The sequence below is a fragment of the Oryctolagus cuniculus genome, chromosome 2, assembly GCF_051225735.1.
Source record: "Oryctolagus cuniculus isolate XC-2025 breed Fujian yellow rabbit chromosome 2, ASM5122573v1, whole genome shotgun sequence".
In the NCBI taxonomy this organism is placed as follows: domain Eukaryota; kingdom Metazoa; phylum Chordata; class Mammalia; order Lagomorpha; family Leporidae; genus Oryctolagus; species Oryctolagus cuniculus.
The window spans coordinates 104,935,041-104,949,471 of NC_142868.1; the positions used below are offsets into that span (position 1 = coordinate 104,935,041).

Genomic DNA, 14,431 nt, shown 5'->3' on the forward strand with positions numbered 1-14,431 from the left:
TGAGCCCAGCCGTTTACCCACTGGTTCCTGTTAGTGCCTAGCCTTTGTCTGCGGTTCCCAGACCCCTGTCCCTGAGGCCATGTCCAAAGGCCCCAGCTCTGTCTCTGTGTGACCTCAGGCAAGTCACGCAGCCTCTCTGAGCCTTCCCAGACTGCAAGGATTAAACCTGGAGGCCTGACATTCAGAGGGCTGATGAGCAGTCTGGCTTAGGTAGGCCTCCAGAAACACTCTCCAGCCGAGAGGTGGGACTCCTGCCCACAGCAGACACCCCTGCAGGTGTCACTCCCACGCACAGAAGCCTTGAAAAAAATCCAAGAAGTCTCCCAGGCGTTCTCCCAATGCCCGTCACACGAGGCTGCAGCTTGCCCAGCTGATGGGGACGGCGGCTGAGTGCCGGCTCCCTCCCAGGGGCAGTTTTGCCCACCATCCCCTGATAATAAACCTGCACCTGCCGACAGGCCACCTGCTGCCCGCCCTTGCTGAACGCCCAGGTTGCTTCCTGTGCTGGGAGGAGGCCCGGCCCTGGGGCACCTGGAGCAGGACGGCAGCTTGCCGGAAGTGAGGACCACACACAACGCTTGTCTTGGCTTCTCCTCTGAGCCGTTGCACGTGCTGCAGGGGGAATGCGCCGGGGGTGAGCTTCGTGGCGAGCAAGCTGCGGCTCCCCCTGCACTCCAGCAATCTTTCCAAAGTGACTTTGGGGAAAGTGTTCCCTGAGGGGAGCCCTGGACCCACATGGCCACTTTTCTTCCCCTAAGCACCCATCCGTGGCTGGTGTGGGAAGGGGTTTGCACTCCCAAAACTTCATTTAAAAAAATGTGTATTAGGGGAAAACACTGCATGAGTTCCAGTTTTTTAAAAATTGAAAAATTCTGTTCTTCATGAACTTTTTGAAATATTTTGAAATACCCTCCTATGTAACATCCATGGCCACTGCCAGCTGGCAGGGTGGGTGCAGTTCCCCGGGGGACCTGGGGAGGGAGCACTGGGAATCCGAGACCAGAGGGGTGGCTGCCTCCTTCCCGCACAAGGGCTGGCCTCGGGGAGGTGCAGGAGACAGAAGCCCCCTGAGAACCTACCTACATCAGATGCAACGTTCGGACCACCCCAGGCCCAGGAAACAACCGAAAGCCACTTGTCAAGTGTAACCCAAGCAGAACACAAGTGAGCGATGCATAGATGGACCCTGTGGCTTATTAATGCGATGGAATACTATTCAGCAATTTAAAAAAGAAACAAACCACCAGTTCTCACAACACAGATGAATCACAGGTGTTCTGTCCAGGAGAGAAGCCAATTGCACGAATCGTTTATAGGAAAGTCTGGAAGATGCAAAATCTGCTTTAATCTCCAGTGACGAAAACTGGACTGGAGGCAGCCCGATGAAAGTGGGTCAGGAGTGGGCTGCACAGGGCATGCATTGCCATAGTCATCGACGTGGACACTGGAAATGTGTGAATTTTATTGTGCGTTAATTACACCTCAATAAAGCTGGTTATTTTTAAAATTATAGTCTTAGCAGTAAGAATATTAAAAAAAAATGCAGCATTCACCAGGGGAGTAAACCCACAGGCTCTGGGAGACATGCAGAGGCTGAGAACAGGACTTGCATCATTGAGAGCCGACTCCCACGTGACCGCGCCAGCCCACACCTGGGCCGCCGTGGGCAGCGCGTCGCCTGCCGGGCACGGGCAGCCCTTATTCCCTGTGCGCTCCGAAGCAGCTTCTTGCTCACCCTGCACCCGGACAGCTGCACCCTCACGCTAGCTGGCCGTGGGGCCAGACGGCCGGTGCAGAAGATGAGCCTTGAGAGTCAGGCCAGACACGAGCCCCCCCCCCTTCCCCTTTTCCTTTATACGTGGGGAGAGGGGAGTGCGGCGGTGGGCAGGCGGGAGCTGCATGCCTTTGGCCCTCTCATGCCCTCAGCCCCCTTCAGAGGCAGCCCAGGGGGCCTCCACCACCCAGGTGGGAGCCTCTAAATTACCCACAATCACCCTCCTCAGAGGAGCAGCAAGCCCTTGGCTGGCCCCTGGGGGTGCTGCATAATGACAGCAGTCATTTCCGCGCCTCCTTGCTGCCCTGTTGGCACAGGAGGCAGTTCAGCTTCTTGGGCTTCCCTTCCTTGGAGGCCGCTGTCGCCAGGGGAGCAGCATCCGCTGGCCAGCTGGCCGGTCTGGGACTGCGGCCATGTGTCTTGTACCATCGGTTCGAGGACGGTGTGTGATGGGCACACAGGTGCCACATCTCCATCACACTGAGTGTCCTGGGGCCAGGGGAAGAGTGAGGCGGGGAGGGAGGTGACAGATGGGCTGAGAGCGTCACTTTGCAAACACCCTCCAAGTGTGACAGCCAAGAACAGAGGACAAGAGTTGAGGGGGCGCTGGGCACAGCAGCCCCTTGGCAGGCAACAGGAAAGACCTGTGATCCCACCACAGAGCCTCTGAGGAAATAACTCCTTCACCTGTGGCTAAGAGAGGACGACAGAGCAGTGACCCTAGAGGGGACACACTGTCCCACATGGGACACGCCAGCCCTGGCCCATGCTGCTGCTTCTTCTTTTTTCTCTCCTTTTCCATGTGTTTCCTGGCTAACTGCTGGACACCCATCCTGCTTGGGGTCAGGTGCAGTCTCCCTGGCCTCCCCACCCCACCCCGCGGCACCCATGGGCTCCTGCTGCACCCATTTGCAACCCCGTCTCAGGGTTTGCCTCTCACGTGGTGATGAGGCTGCACCGGCAAGAACTGTGCTGATGTGCTTGTTGTTCAGCTCAATAAATATTACACACGTGGACAGACAGAGAAGACTAGACAGAGGGACAGAGGAAATGATGGTGGGTGGGTGATGGATGGATGGACAGATGGAGAGATGGACGGATGGATGGGCAGATGTTCTGACAGGTGGACCAGTGCAGGGATGGACATCACAGATCTGAGGGCTGTGGAGTGGCTGCCATTTAGTCTCAGCAAAATTGCGTGTTGATATATTTATGTTGATAGTAAAGCTTCCATTTGTCATTTAAAGCAATGCATTTCAGTGAGGATCACGTCCTTGGCTCCACCCTGAAACACTTTCCCTGGGTGTTGATGAGGCAAGAAAGTAGGGGTGGTTTCCCAAGCTTGCCTGGTCCTGGCTTACGGGAGACTCAGCTCCGAGGCAGTCTGTGGAATGAGACTGCGACCCTGCCCCTTCCCGACGGGAAGTCTGGACTTGGACAGCCGTGATGCCCTGACCTGCTGCGGGGCTGCTGGCCAGCCGCGCCCTTCTCACTGCCGGCGGCAACACCGCACACCCCACTCCACGCCAGCTGCTGCAGGGAGCCGCTGCCTCGTCCAGCCTGCACCAAGGCCTGCACACCCAGGCCGGGCGCGAGAGACCCGTGTGACGCACAGGGGTGAGGAGGCTGGTGTGGCAGAAGGCCTTGGGCCCTGGCTGTCCACTGGACTTCCTGGCGTCCTCACTGGTGTATAGGCGGGGAAATAAGACTGACGGGGAAAGCCGAGGCAGCCAGGAAGATGAACTCGGACGGATGCTTTCCACCACGGGTTCCCTCACTCTCTGTTGCCTGTCTGGGTTCTGCTGAGAGCAGCCAGTCCACTTGGAACTCTAAACAGCCCCACGCGCATCCTAGGAGTGTGCTGAACCAAGTGAATGCGTTCTGCACTTTATTGATTTTATGTGTGCAAGGACAGCTATGGTTTCCTGTGCATTATTTCCAGGAAAACAAACCAATGAGAAGCGAGCATTTGGCCCAGTGGTCAGAAGGGTGCTTGGGATGCCCACAACCCACAGCTGACCCCTGACTGCAGCTGCCTGCTGAGACAGATGCTGGGGGTAGGGGAGCAGCAGGTGATGACTCAAGTAAGGTGAGACCCATGAGGGTGCTCTTGGCTTCAGCCTGGCCCAGCCCTGGCCATTGAGGGCATCTGGGGAGTGAAGCAGTAGATGGTAGCACTCTCTCGCGCACACGCTCTCTTGCGCTCTCTCTCTCTCTCTCTTCTTCTGTGTGTGTCTGCCTCTCAAATAAACAACATTTAAAATAAAATGTTTGGGGCCGACGCTGTGTCCTAGCGGGTAAAGCTGCCACCTGCAGTGCCGGCATACCATGTGGGCGCAGGTTCGAGTCCTGGCTGCCCCTCTTCTGACCCAGCTCTCTGCTATGGCCTGGGAAAGCAGTGGAAGATGGTACAAGTCCTTGGGCCCCTGCACCATGTGGGAGACCTGGAAGAAGCTCCTGGCTCCTGGCTTGGGATCAGCGCCCTCCGGGGCCTGGCCAGCCCAGGGCCCCTGTGCCTGGCCCCTCTGCCCTGCGGCTACTCAGCTGGAGTGGTCTTTTGATCTGTGAGGCTCTGCGCCAACTGGCTAAGGTGGGGACCCTCGTTCCAAAATCACTGAGTCTCCAGCCAGTGCCGCCGAGCCCTGGACCCCTCCCCTGCTCCCCTCCTCCCGCAGTGGAACAGAGTGACCCAATCTCCTCACAATCTCACATTAATTAGCACCCCCCCCCCACCATGCTCCCAGCCATAAATCACATCAAGATGGGAGTGCTGTCAGCTGCTCCCATGATGACCTCGCAGCCCCTGGTGGGGAATGAAGGTCTATCTTTGTTGGAGGGAAGTGGGGGCCTCCTGGGGAGGCTGAGGCATCCTGAGGGGGGTGTGGGGAGGAGGAGGCCACCAGCAGCCTCCCCACAGCTCCTCCTGGAGGAGACCAGGGCCTGGCAGGCAGCAGAGGACGGGTGGGTGTGGCTGGGTGGGCTGGGAGCCCCAGCGACCTCCCACGGCACAGGCCGGCTCCCCAGGAGCTGGGTGGGCCGGTGACAGGCCTCCCTCTGTTAGGGTGCCTGCCGAGCACCCCAAAGATAATCTGGGCCCCGTGTGGCTAGAGGAGCACGGACGTTCACAGCAGCCCACACATGTTTTGAGACGCTCACGTGCTCATATTTGTTGGATAAGCAATCAATAAGTGAATCAAGGAACTAATTTACGCCGTCGCATTTAGCTCTATTCCTGGGAAGAGGCTGAGGGTTCATGAGGGGGAGAGCCAGCTAACGCCTTCTCTCCGGGTTCCCAAGGGGAATTCAATTACACACGAGGGGCGGGTGCTGTGGCGTAGCAGGTTAAGCTACTGCCTGCAGTGCCGGCATCCCATATGGGCACTGGTTCGAGTCCCGGCTGCTCCACTTCCAATCCAGCTCTCTGCTGTGGCCTGGGAAAGCAGTAGGAGATGGCCCAAGTCCTTGGGCCCCTGCACCCACGTGGGAGACCTGAAAGAAGCTCCTGGCTCCTGGCTTCGGATCGGTGCAGCTCTGGCTGTTGTGGCCAACTAGAAGTGAACCAGCAGAGGGAGGACCCCTCTCTCTCTCTCTCTCTCTCTCTCTGCCTCTCCTTCTCTTTCTGTGTAACTCTGACTTTCAAATAAATAAATAAATCTTACAAACAAACAAAAGACTGAAAAGTCACACATGATGTCAAGCATATTAATTTTTTTAAAAAAATGTATACATGAAGCCCCAGCCCCGGGCGGCCAGCCAGCCAGCACTCTCAAGCCTCAGTGTGCACCAAGGCACCAGCAGATCGGGATGAAACACAGATTTCCAGGCAGTGGACCTGGGCAGCCTGAGACTGCATTCCCGGCCAGCTCTTGGGTGTTCTAGAACAAGGTCCCCTTCTGCAGCGCAGGGCTGGGCAGACTGAGCGACTTCTGCACGCTGACCATGGACTGGGAGAAGGGGATCTGGGCTACTCCTGGCCAGGGGGAGAGGAAGAGCGGCTGGACCGGCCCATGGCAGGGGTAAGAGGGCAGCTCCGGGCCCAACTGCGTGGGTCTACACCAGGCTTTAACACCCTTTATCTTAAATGCTGGGGACCAGAGTGTTTCAGACTCCCCGGTTCTCCAATCTGGGAGCACGTGCACGGGTTTCACCAAAACAGCCCTCATCCAAATATCGAAATCCAAGACGCGCCGGAATCGGAAACTTTTTGAGCATTTATGTCAGGATTTCCAAAAGCTTCGGATCTCTGAGAATTTTAGATGAGGCTTCTTGGCTGAGGGAGGCTCAGCCCTTGTGCGCTGTGTCCTTGGAACTGGGGTGGAGGAGGGAGAGGCCCAGAGGCAGGGAAGTCGAGATGGGGGAGGGGGGGGGACTCCCGGTGGGAGCCGGGCCAGCCCACCTTGTCTGCAAAGGGCTGGGTGGAGGAAGAATCCCTGTTGTATCATGGAAACATACAAGGGACAGGTGTACATCGATGGGGGGGGGGGGGGCTGAGTCCCCTGTGGGCAGCACTTTGCCCATCCCTGAAAAGGACTGTGTCTGTGAGTAGAAGCCCATCTTGCTGTGGCCATCAAATGACAGGGACTCAGAGCCAGCACGAGGCAGGGAGGACGCCCCTTGCTCATGGGCAGGGGTGCTGGCACTGGGAAGTCCTCAGACGCAGGATCCACGCGAGGGAGCTGCCCCCAGCTCCCCTCCCCAGCAGCGACTACCGCTCCCTGAGACTTGGCAACAATAGCAAAAATATATCCAAAGCCGCAGACTTTTTGTTTCACTTTGTCTATTTATTTGTTTTGCTTTTGTCTCTTTGGGTTTACTTGGGAAGAGTGTTAATGAGCCCTCGACTAAATGCTCCTGGTTGACACCATGGGTGCGGGTGCGGCAGGCCCAGCGCTCCCCAGCGTGTCAGGGAAACCCTCCGGGACTCAGCTATAATTAGAAGCCAATTAAGTGAGAAGCCATTATTAGGTGCTTGGAAGGCCTCCAGGCTGCGGACCGCGCTGCTAGGGAGCCCACCTTTGCTAACCCTGCGGTGCTGAAGGCCAGGCTGGGGTGGGGGCGGGGTGGGGGGCTGACAGAGCCTGTCCCAGCGCACTGCACTGCCGTGCAGGCCTTTGTGGCACCGGCCCCTGCACCCTGGCGGCGCTGCCTTCCTGGCTGCCCCTCACTGCCTGCCCCAGCTTGCCCTTGCTAGAAGGAACGCTCTCAGCGAGTTCACGGCTGGTGGCTGCAGTGCGTGCGTCCATCTTGCCCCAGCCCGGTGAGTGTTTTCCGGAGAGGGGAACGCAGCACTGAGGTGCGGGCGGTGAGGTAGGGCATGGAAAAAGGCAGCTTTTGTAGCCCAAGAGACTCCGGAAGCCCTCGGGATGGAGCTCCCTGAGCGAGGCTCCCACAGGGGGAGCCTGCACGCCCCAGAGCTGGGCACTCTTCCCCGGCCAGCCGGCTAGCCCCAGGGCCGCCGGCTCCTACAGCAACCTAGGAGGCGCACTGCTAACCCCAGGGCACCCACTTTCCCTCTTCTCCCAGTCACACAGCCAGCACCACGTGGCCCCTGCACCCTGCCAGTCTTCCCCGGATGTTTAATGGGAGTCACTGGGACCCATCTCTGTGCAGTGGAAGGCTTCACACGTGCGGTCATAGGCGTGCACCTGCTGTGGAGCCCCGAGGGCGTGCTCAGGCACTGACGCTCCAGAGACTTTTTCTTGGCCCTTGTTGGGTGCAAGTGCACTTCCTTAAGGCCCGGCCTGGTTTGTAATCCAGCCTCTCTCTCTGAAACTCTCACCCAGCAAAGCCTGAAGTCCTAGATGTTTCAGGAAAGATTGTCTGGGTGTCTCTGTCTCCCCCAGCCCCTGCCCCGTCACAGCCAGCCATGCCCTGACTCCCGACTTATAAAGCTCTCCCCTCTTTCTCCAACTTAATTTCTTTTCTTCCGATAAACAGTCTCCCTCATGCCTTTAGGATGGGACAGGGACAAGGTTCAGGGCTGGGAGGGAGCCGGCAGATCCCCCATTCCCAGGGTCTCCTGCCTTTTTTGTGTCTGCTTTGGGAATCGCTGGTTTCCACGACCAGGTTGACTCCATAAGGACAAGGGCCTGCTGGGGGCTCCCAAGGCCCAGGGTGACTGTTGGTCTAAATCAGCAGTGGGTTCCAGAAGACGCCGCACATACCTAGCCTCTGTCTGTCAATGCAAGGCGACAGCGACCTAGCGTGGCCCTGGGGAGGGGAACTTGGTGTCTCTTTGTAGAGCTGAGCTGATCAGTGCCCAACTCGTGGATCAGCTTGCTCTGATGGAAACACAGATCTCCCACTGGGGGAGTGAGAAAACGCCCCTCCCCCTGTAAAGCAGCGAGTTACTGTGGTGGTCGGCCAAGTGTCTGGTGCCTGGGCGTGGCTGTCCTCTGTTTGTGACGTTGCTGTGTGACCTTAGGCAAGTCGCTTAACCTCTCTGGACTTTTGTTCTCTCAGTTCTAAAATTATACATTCTCTCTGATGGATGAGCATTCTTCATGGGGAGAGGGAAGACCCTCCCAAGGGGGGGTGGGGCGCTGGCCAAGCCAGAGCGAAGGGCCAGGCCCGTTCCTCGTGTGTTCCTAGGGCCCTGTGCTGAGTCCGAGAATCAGGACCAGCCTAGGGCACCTGATATTTGAGGCTTGTGGAAGGACACATTTTCTCACACTGTGAGCACATTTTTTAACACTTCCTTTATTTATTTATTTGAAAGTTACACAGAGAGAGAAGGAGAGGCAGAGAGAGAGAGAGAGAGAGAGAGAGAGAGAGAGAGGTCTTTCATCCGCTGGTTCACCCCCCAGATGGCCGAAATGGCCGGAGCTGCGCCAACCCGAAGCCAGGAGCCAGGAGCTTCTTCCGGGTCTCCCACACAAGTGCAGGGACACAAGCACCTGGGCCATCCTCCACTGCTTTCCCAGGCCACAGCAGAGAGCTGGATGGGAAGTGGAGCAGCCGGGTCTCAAATCAGCGCCCATGTGGGATGCTGGCACTGCAGGCGGCGACTTAACCTGCTACGCCACAGCCCCGGCCCCAAACCGTGAGCACATGAACCATTAGCCACCAACCCCAGATATGGCAGGCGGCTCCTCTCATGCCCCAGGCTTCCTCCCAGGGCCTCTTTCCAGGAAGCATGCGGTGCTGCCAAGAGCCACCGAGGCTGCCTGCCGAGCCCATCCCGGCACAAGACTCAGCTCCACCCCTGCTGCAAGCTGTTTCCCACCCTGCTTCCCGGGGCGACACAGAGGAGGCAGCCGGAGCCGGGGCGGGCGGCACCACCGGTGCCCACCGGTCCTGAAGGGCTGTGTCTTTCAGGTGAGGCCCGGGCTGAAGATGGTCCCCGAGGAAGACTCGGCATGGATGCCCTGGCTCCCTGTCCTGGTGGTGAGTAGGTCCCGGCACTTCGCCCGCCTGCACCCTGCCCCTTGGCAGCGGTGGGAGCAGGAGCCTCCCATCCGGGCCCCGTCCCCCGGAGTGCATCACCTCGCCCAGACCTGGCCTGCCCGTGCCTGAGCCCTACCCCGGGGCTCAGAGCACACGCGTTTACTCCAGGGCTCCCTCTGTGAGGCCAGAAGTGTCCTCCAGTGCTTGATGGCCCTGTGACGCACAGCCCCTTGCCTGGCTGATGAGAAAGACTCAAAAGGCCCCATCTACTCGGCTCCCCCTGGGCTGGGCTAGTCTGGGCTGGGGCACCGCATGGCCACTGCTCTCCAGGCTCAAGGGAGGGGCTGCCTCACCCGTGACCTTGGAGAGAAGTGAAGAGAGGTGTGGGGGATGAGAATGTGGAACAGGCCCACACCAGGGCGCGGGCGGGCAGCAGCCACAGATGGAAGGTTCTGGCGGGGGGCTTCGGGGAGGGGCAGTGCCCAGTGGCCGTGCCCGGCTGGTTCGCCGCAAGTCACAGGGAGCTGGCCTCACATGAGCCTTGCAGTGACCGAGCCCACAGAGAAGCCGCCCCCAGCACCTAGGGGGCCTCCTGCAGACCCACCCTTGGGCTCTGGGCCCCGGGAGAAATGGACGTGTTTCCTAGTGGTCAGATCCCCCCCCCTCTTTCGTGGCAGGTGTCCCTCGTGTGCTCGGCCAGGGCGGAGTACACCAACTGTGGGGAGAACGAGTACTACAACCAGACCACGGGGCTGTGCCACGCGTGTCCCCCCTGTGGACCAGGGGAAGAGCCCTACATGGTGAGGAGCAGCTGAGCCCTGGTGGGGTGGCAGGGGGGAGGGGGTCCTGTCCACGACACTGTGCCCTGAGCTAGCAGTGCTGTGCCAGTGGTCACCCAGGTCATCAAGCCAGCTGGGTGGTTCCTGGACATGGGTTGATGGCATGAGCCATGACAAGTGCAGCCCAGGGAGAAGGACGCCCGAGCCGCTGGGGACAGATGTCCCAGGAGTTCTTGTCAATGTGTGTGGAGGACAGCTTTCCCGTCCCACGTGGATTAAATGAGCGTCGGGTCATGTGACTAGGAAGCGGGACTGGAATGTTCTCCCGCGGGAAGGCAGGGGGCGCCAACGAGCAGCGGCAGCCCTGGGGCTCCTGAGGACTGGGAGAAGTGGCACGCGGAGGGAGGGCGTGCTCCAGAAACTTAGCTCCGGGCGGGTGCGCGGGGTTGGAGCTGGGAGAACAGGAAGCCAGGTCTGAGAGCAGCTGCAAGCAACAGCCTGGTGGTCACCGGGCCCGGGGGGCCCTGTCCGCCCGCACTCACCTGTGTCCTCTGTCCGCCTCCCCCAGTCCTGCGGCTATGGCACCAAAGACGAGGACTACGGCTGTGTCCCCTGCCCAGCGGAGAAGTTTTCCAAAGGAGGCTACCAGATATGCAGGCGTCACAAGGACTGCGAGGGCTTCTTCCGGGCCACCGTGCTGACGCCGGGGGACATGGAGAATGACGCCGAGTGTGGGCCCTGCCTGCCTGGGTGAGCAGGGGCCCCGCCCAGCAGAACCCTGCTTGCACGGAAAGTCTTGAGCGTCCAGGGCAAGGACCTGTCCAGTCCTGGGGGTGGGGAGCGTCCGGGGAGGACTCAGGACCCCTTCAGTGGGCGTTAATCGTCTGGTCACCCAAATGCGAGACAGCAGTTAAACACCTGCAGTGGGACAGCGCATGTGAAGCGTGTTGGGGAAAAAGGAAAATTGAAATTCCACACAAAACTATTAACTGTACCAGTTTCAGTATTGTGGCAAAACTGAGGGTAGAACTGTAAAGAGGCATATTTGAGTCACTTGATGTCCATAATCCCACCACGATTGTGTTATGTATCAACAAAAGCAGACGTGATGAGCCTGAAAGCAAGATAAAGCCTTCATTTTTTTTTTTCCAGGCAGGGGACATTAGCTAGTTGTGCCTGAGATGAGGAACATATTAGCTCTGCCCCAAGTAAATGCTAGCGGTGACCATTGCTAAACACTTTGCAGGGACTACAGATGGCAGCTGAAGGCAGTGGGGGAGCCTGGTGTGGGGGAGGAGATGGGGGAAGGCGCAGGTACAGGGAGGTGGTAGTGATGTGGAGATGACGGAGGTGCTGGGGATGCTGATGGTGATGATGAGATGTCACAGGTCAGGGAGGAGATGGTGGGGGTGGTGATGGTGCAGGGGACAGAGGAGGGGGTGCAGTGATGGGTGATGAGGTGCAGTGGTGGAGGAGGTGATGGTGGTGGTGGTGGTGCAGGTGCAGGTGCAGGGAACAGAGGAGGTGATAGCAGTGATGGGTGATGGAGGTGCAGTGATGGGTGATGGAGGTGTGGTAGTGGAGGAGGTGATGGTGGTGGAGGTGATGGTGGTGGTGCAGGGGACAGAGGGGGGGTGCAGTGATGGGTGGAGGAGGTGATGGTGGTGGGGGTGATGGTGATGGTGGTGCAGGTGCAGGGGACAGAGGGAGGATGCAGTGATGGGTGATGAGGTGCAGTGGTGGAGGAGGTGATGGGGGTGGGGGTGCAGGTGCAGGGGACAGAGGAGGGGGTGCAGTGATGGGTGATGGAGGTGATGTGGAGGAGGTGATGGTGGGGGTGATGGTGGTGGTGCAGGGGACAGAGGAGGGGGTGCAGTGATGGGTGATGGAGGTGCAGTGGTGGAGGTGAGGGTGGGGGTGGTGCAGGTGCAGGGGACAGAGGAGGGGATGCAGTGATGGATGATAGAGGTGCAGCAGTGGAGGAGGTGATGGGGGTGGGGGTGCAGGTGCAGGGGACAGAGGAGGGGGTGCAGTGATGGGTGATGGGGGTGCAGTGGTGGAGGAGGTGATGGGGTGGGGGTGGTGGAGGTGATGGTGCAAGTGCAGGGGACAGAGGAGGTGATAGCCGTCATGGTACAGGGATAGGTTTGGGTGGTGGAGGAGGTGAGGGTCGTGGCCGTAACCACGGGGGGGTTTGAATATCACACACACTTCCCACCGCGATCCACTTCTGGGGTTTTGCCCACTGTCTCTACCCAGTTTCCCAGACCCACCTCCATGCTGCAAATGCTGGACAGCCCCACCAGTGTCGCTGGCACACCGAGTGATTCAAGTGTAGTTGTCGAAGCAGGAGAACCTTATTTTTCGATACACGAAAGAAAACAACAGGCTTTTACCAGGAAAGATACTAACCTATTCTCTGAGGAACTATTGCAAAAGTCAGAGTTCCCTAGCTAGACTGTCTTTAATTCCGTTCCCGTGGTTATTGCGTTGTGGGCGCTCCAGCTGGATTAATGTTCGTGTTAGAAGAACCAGAATCGGTACATTCCCGCCCAGCTGCTGCAGTGTTGGGGGAGAGACTGTGTGCAAGCACTCCTGGGTGTGGGAGGAGGGAAATTCAGAGAGATCTCGGTGTTAGACGGCTGGGACAGCACAGCTGGGATGGCTCTCTGATAACGTACACGGCTCCTAGAACTTCATCTCAGTTGGTTTTATAGATCTCATGGGTGCAGAGACCTCCTCAGGGAGAGGATTTTTCATGAATTAACTAGAAAAGTGTGCACACCTGGCCATGCCCACCTTGGAAGGGAAAGAGCCCTCTTTGCAAAACCTAAATTTATTTTGAGAGCCGGTCTTGTGAGTACCCAAGTTCACAGTTGGACCTACCTACTGCTTGTAAGCCTTCCAATTAAGAGCCGCCCAGGCGGGCACCGGGGAGAGAAGAAGTGTTGTATCCTCACTCCTCAGTGGAGGAGGGAGATAAGGAAATCAGTGACTACAGCCCGTGGAATGAGGCACACACAGAGAGTTCCGGAAGCGGAGAGAGGAGCCCTCAGCTCGCAGCTGTGCAGTGAGGTCTGATGCCACACTGCAGGGCGGGAGGTGCCTAGGAGACTAGGAGAGACGCTGAAGTCACAGCTCAAAGGCCCAAGTCACTGCGCAGGGCCAGTAGCTCAGACTGGGTCCCCATGGCCGGACAACAGGTGCATCCAGCGGGGTGTGCAGAGGCTGGGGTTGCTGACTTGCGCCCCCTGCTGGACGGGGCTGTGGGTCACCAGGCAGACTGCCGAGCTGGAGGAGGATGCCATCGGACTGTGCGGTAGGAGGCTGGAGGCCCGGGTCTCTAACACAGAGCCGATTGAGGGGTGCGAAGCTCAGGGCGAGATCCCAGCTGAGGTCAAGACTTGGAAGCCACTGAGGCACTGGTGCAGGTGGGCTCCCCAGGAGGCAGCTTCATGGAGGGCCGGGGTGGGTGGCGGAGGTAGGGGGTGGGTGCACGGTGGAACCTCGCCAGTGAGCACCACTGGTTCAGACCGGCCACAGTCGGCCCCCAGGCACACGTCTCAGGACAGTCTGCCGAATTCAGCCACAGTTTTGTTGCAGATGATCTAAAAGGGGATGCGAGTGTACACTGGCTAGCCCGCGTCCTTGTCACTGAGAACCACAGAGACAGGACAAGTGTGGGTGAGGCGAGTGTCTTGGCCCACAGGCAGCCCCCAGCCAGCTCCCTCCCTCTAGAAGAACGGCTTCCAGCCTTGTGCTTCCCAAGGCTTCTTCCCCCCACCCCCAGACGACTCAAGCGACCCCTCCCTGCTCCTTGGGAACAGTAACGGCTTAGTGCACACTTTGCCTCCAGCACATGGCACGGCCCAGGGCACCTGCTGAGCGAGGGAGACGCGTCCCGACTCGCACTGCTGAGCCGGGGGTCTCTGTGACACGGTGCATCTGCCTAAGCCCATCACTCCCAGGCCCAGGGTCACCAGGACAGGGCGCCCTTCTCCCGCTGTGGTCCCTGGCACAAGCCTCCACCCCCATTGCCCGCTGTGGGCTCAGAGGACACAAGGAGACCCTGAGGGATCGCAGGGCGCTTGGCAGGCTGGCGTGATGAGCTCAAGGAGGGGCTGTTTCCTCTCCTGCTCCTGTGGTTACCCGGATGCTGCGGTTTGGCAGGTCCTCCTGGTCTCTGCAGGCCTTGCTTTGTGTCCCCTGTGGCCGGGACGCTCACTGCACAAAGAGCAGCGCGTGGGGCTTTCCTGGTGGGAAAGGCGTGTGTGGGAGGCAGGCGCGGGAACAAACACAGAAGAGGAAGGGAGAGGAGGTCGGGTTTCACCGCCTCCCCCAGGGCTCAGCTGCCTGGGCCCTGGGCCCTGCCCAGCTGGTGGTACAGGTGAGCAAGCAGTGGCTCAGAGGCAGCCACTCCCAGCCTAGGGTCCTCAGAGAAAGGCTTATCTGGGGGATTCTCCACCTGTCAACTTGGAGGAAGTCAATGCCC

At 59.0% G+C, this 14,431-nt stretch overlaps 1 protein-coding gene across 2 annotated transcripts in view; it reads left to right on the top strand.

Moving 5' to 3' along the window:
* The window catches only part of EDAR (ectodysplasin A receptor), a 75,873-nt gene that overhangs the window by 42,961 nt on the left and 18,481 nt on the right, over positions 1–14,431 (top strand). For both annotated transcript variants that reach the window (XM_002709985.6, XM_089327401.1), the window contains exons 2-4: positions 9,092–9,160; positions 9,838–9,960; positions 10,508–10,689. In XM_002709985.6, the coding sequence (XP_002710031.1) occupies positions 9,110–9,160; positions 9,838–9,960; positions 10,508–10,689 (356 nt within the window). In that variant the 5' untranslated portion in view covers positions 9,092–9,109. The remainder of the gene's footprint in view (positions 1–9,091; positions 9,161–9,837; positions 9,961–10,507; positions 10,690–14,431) is intronic.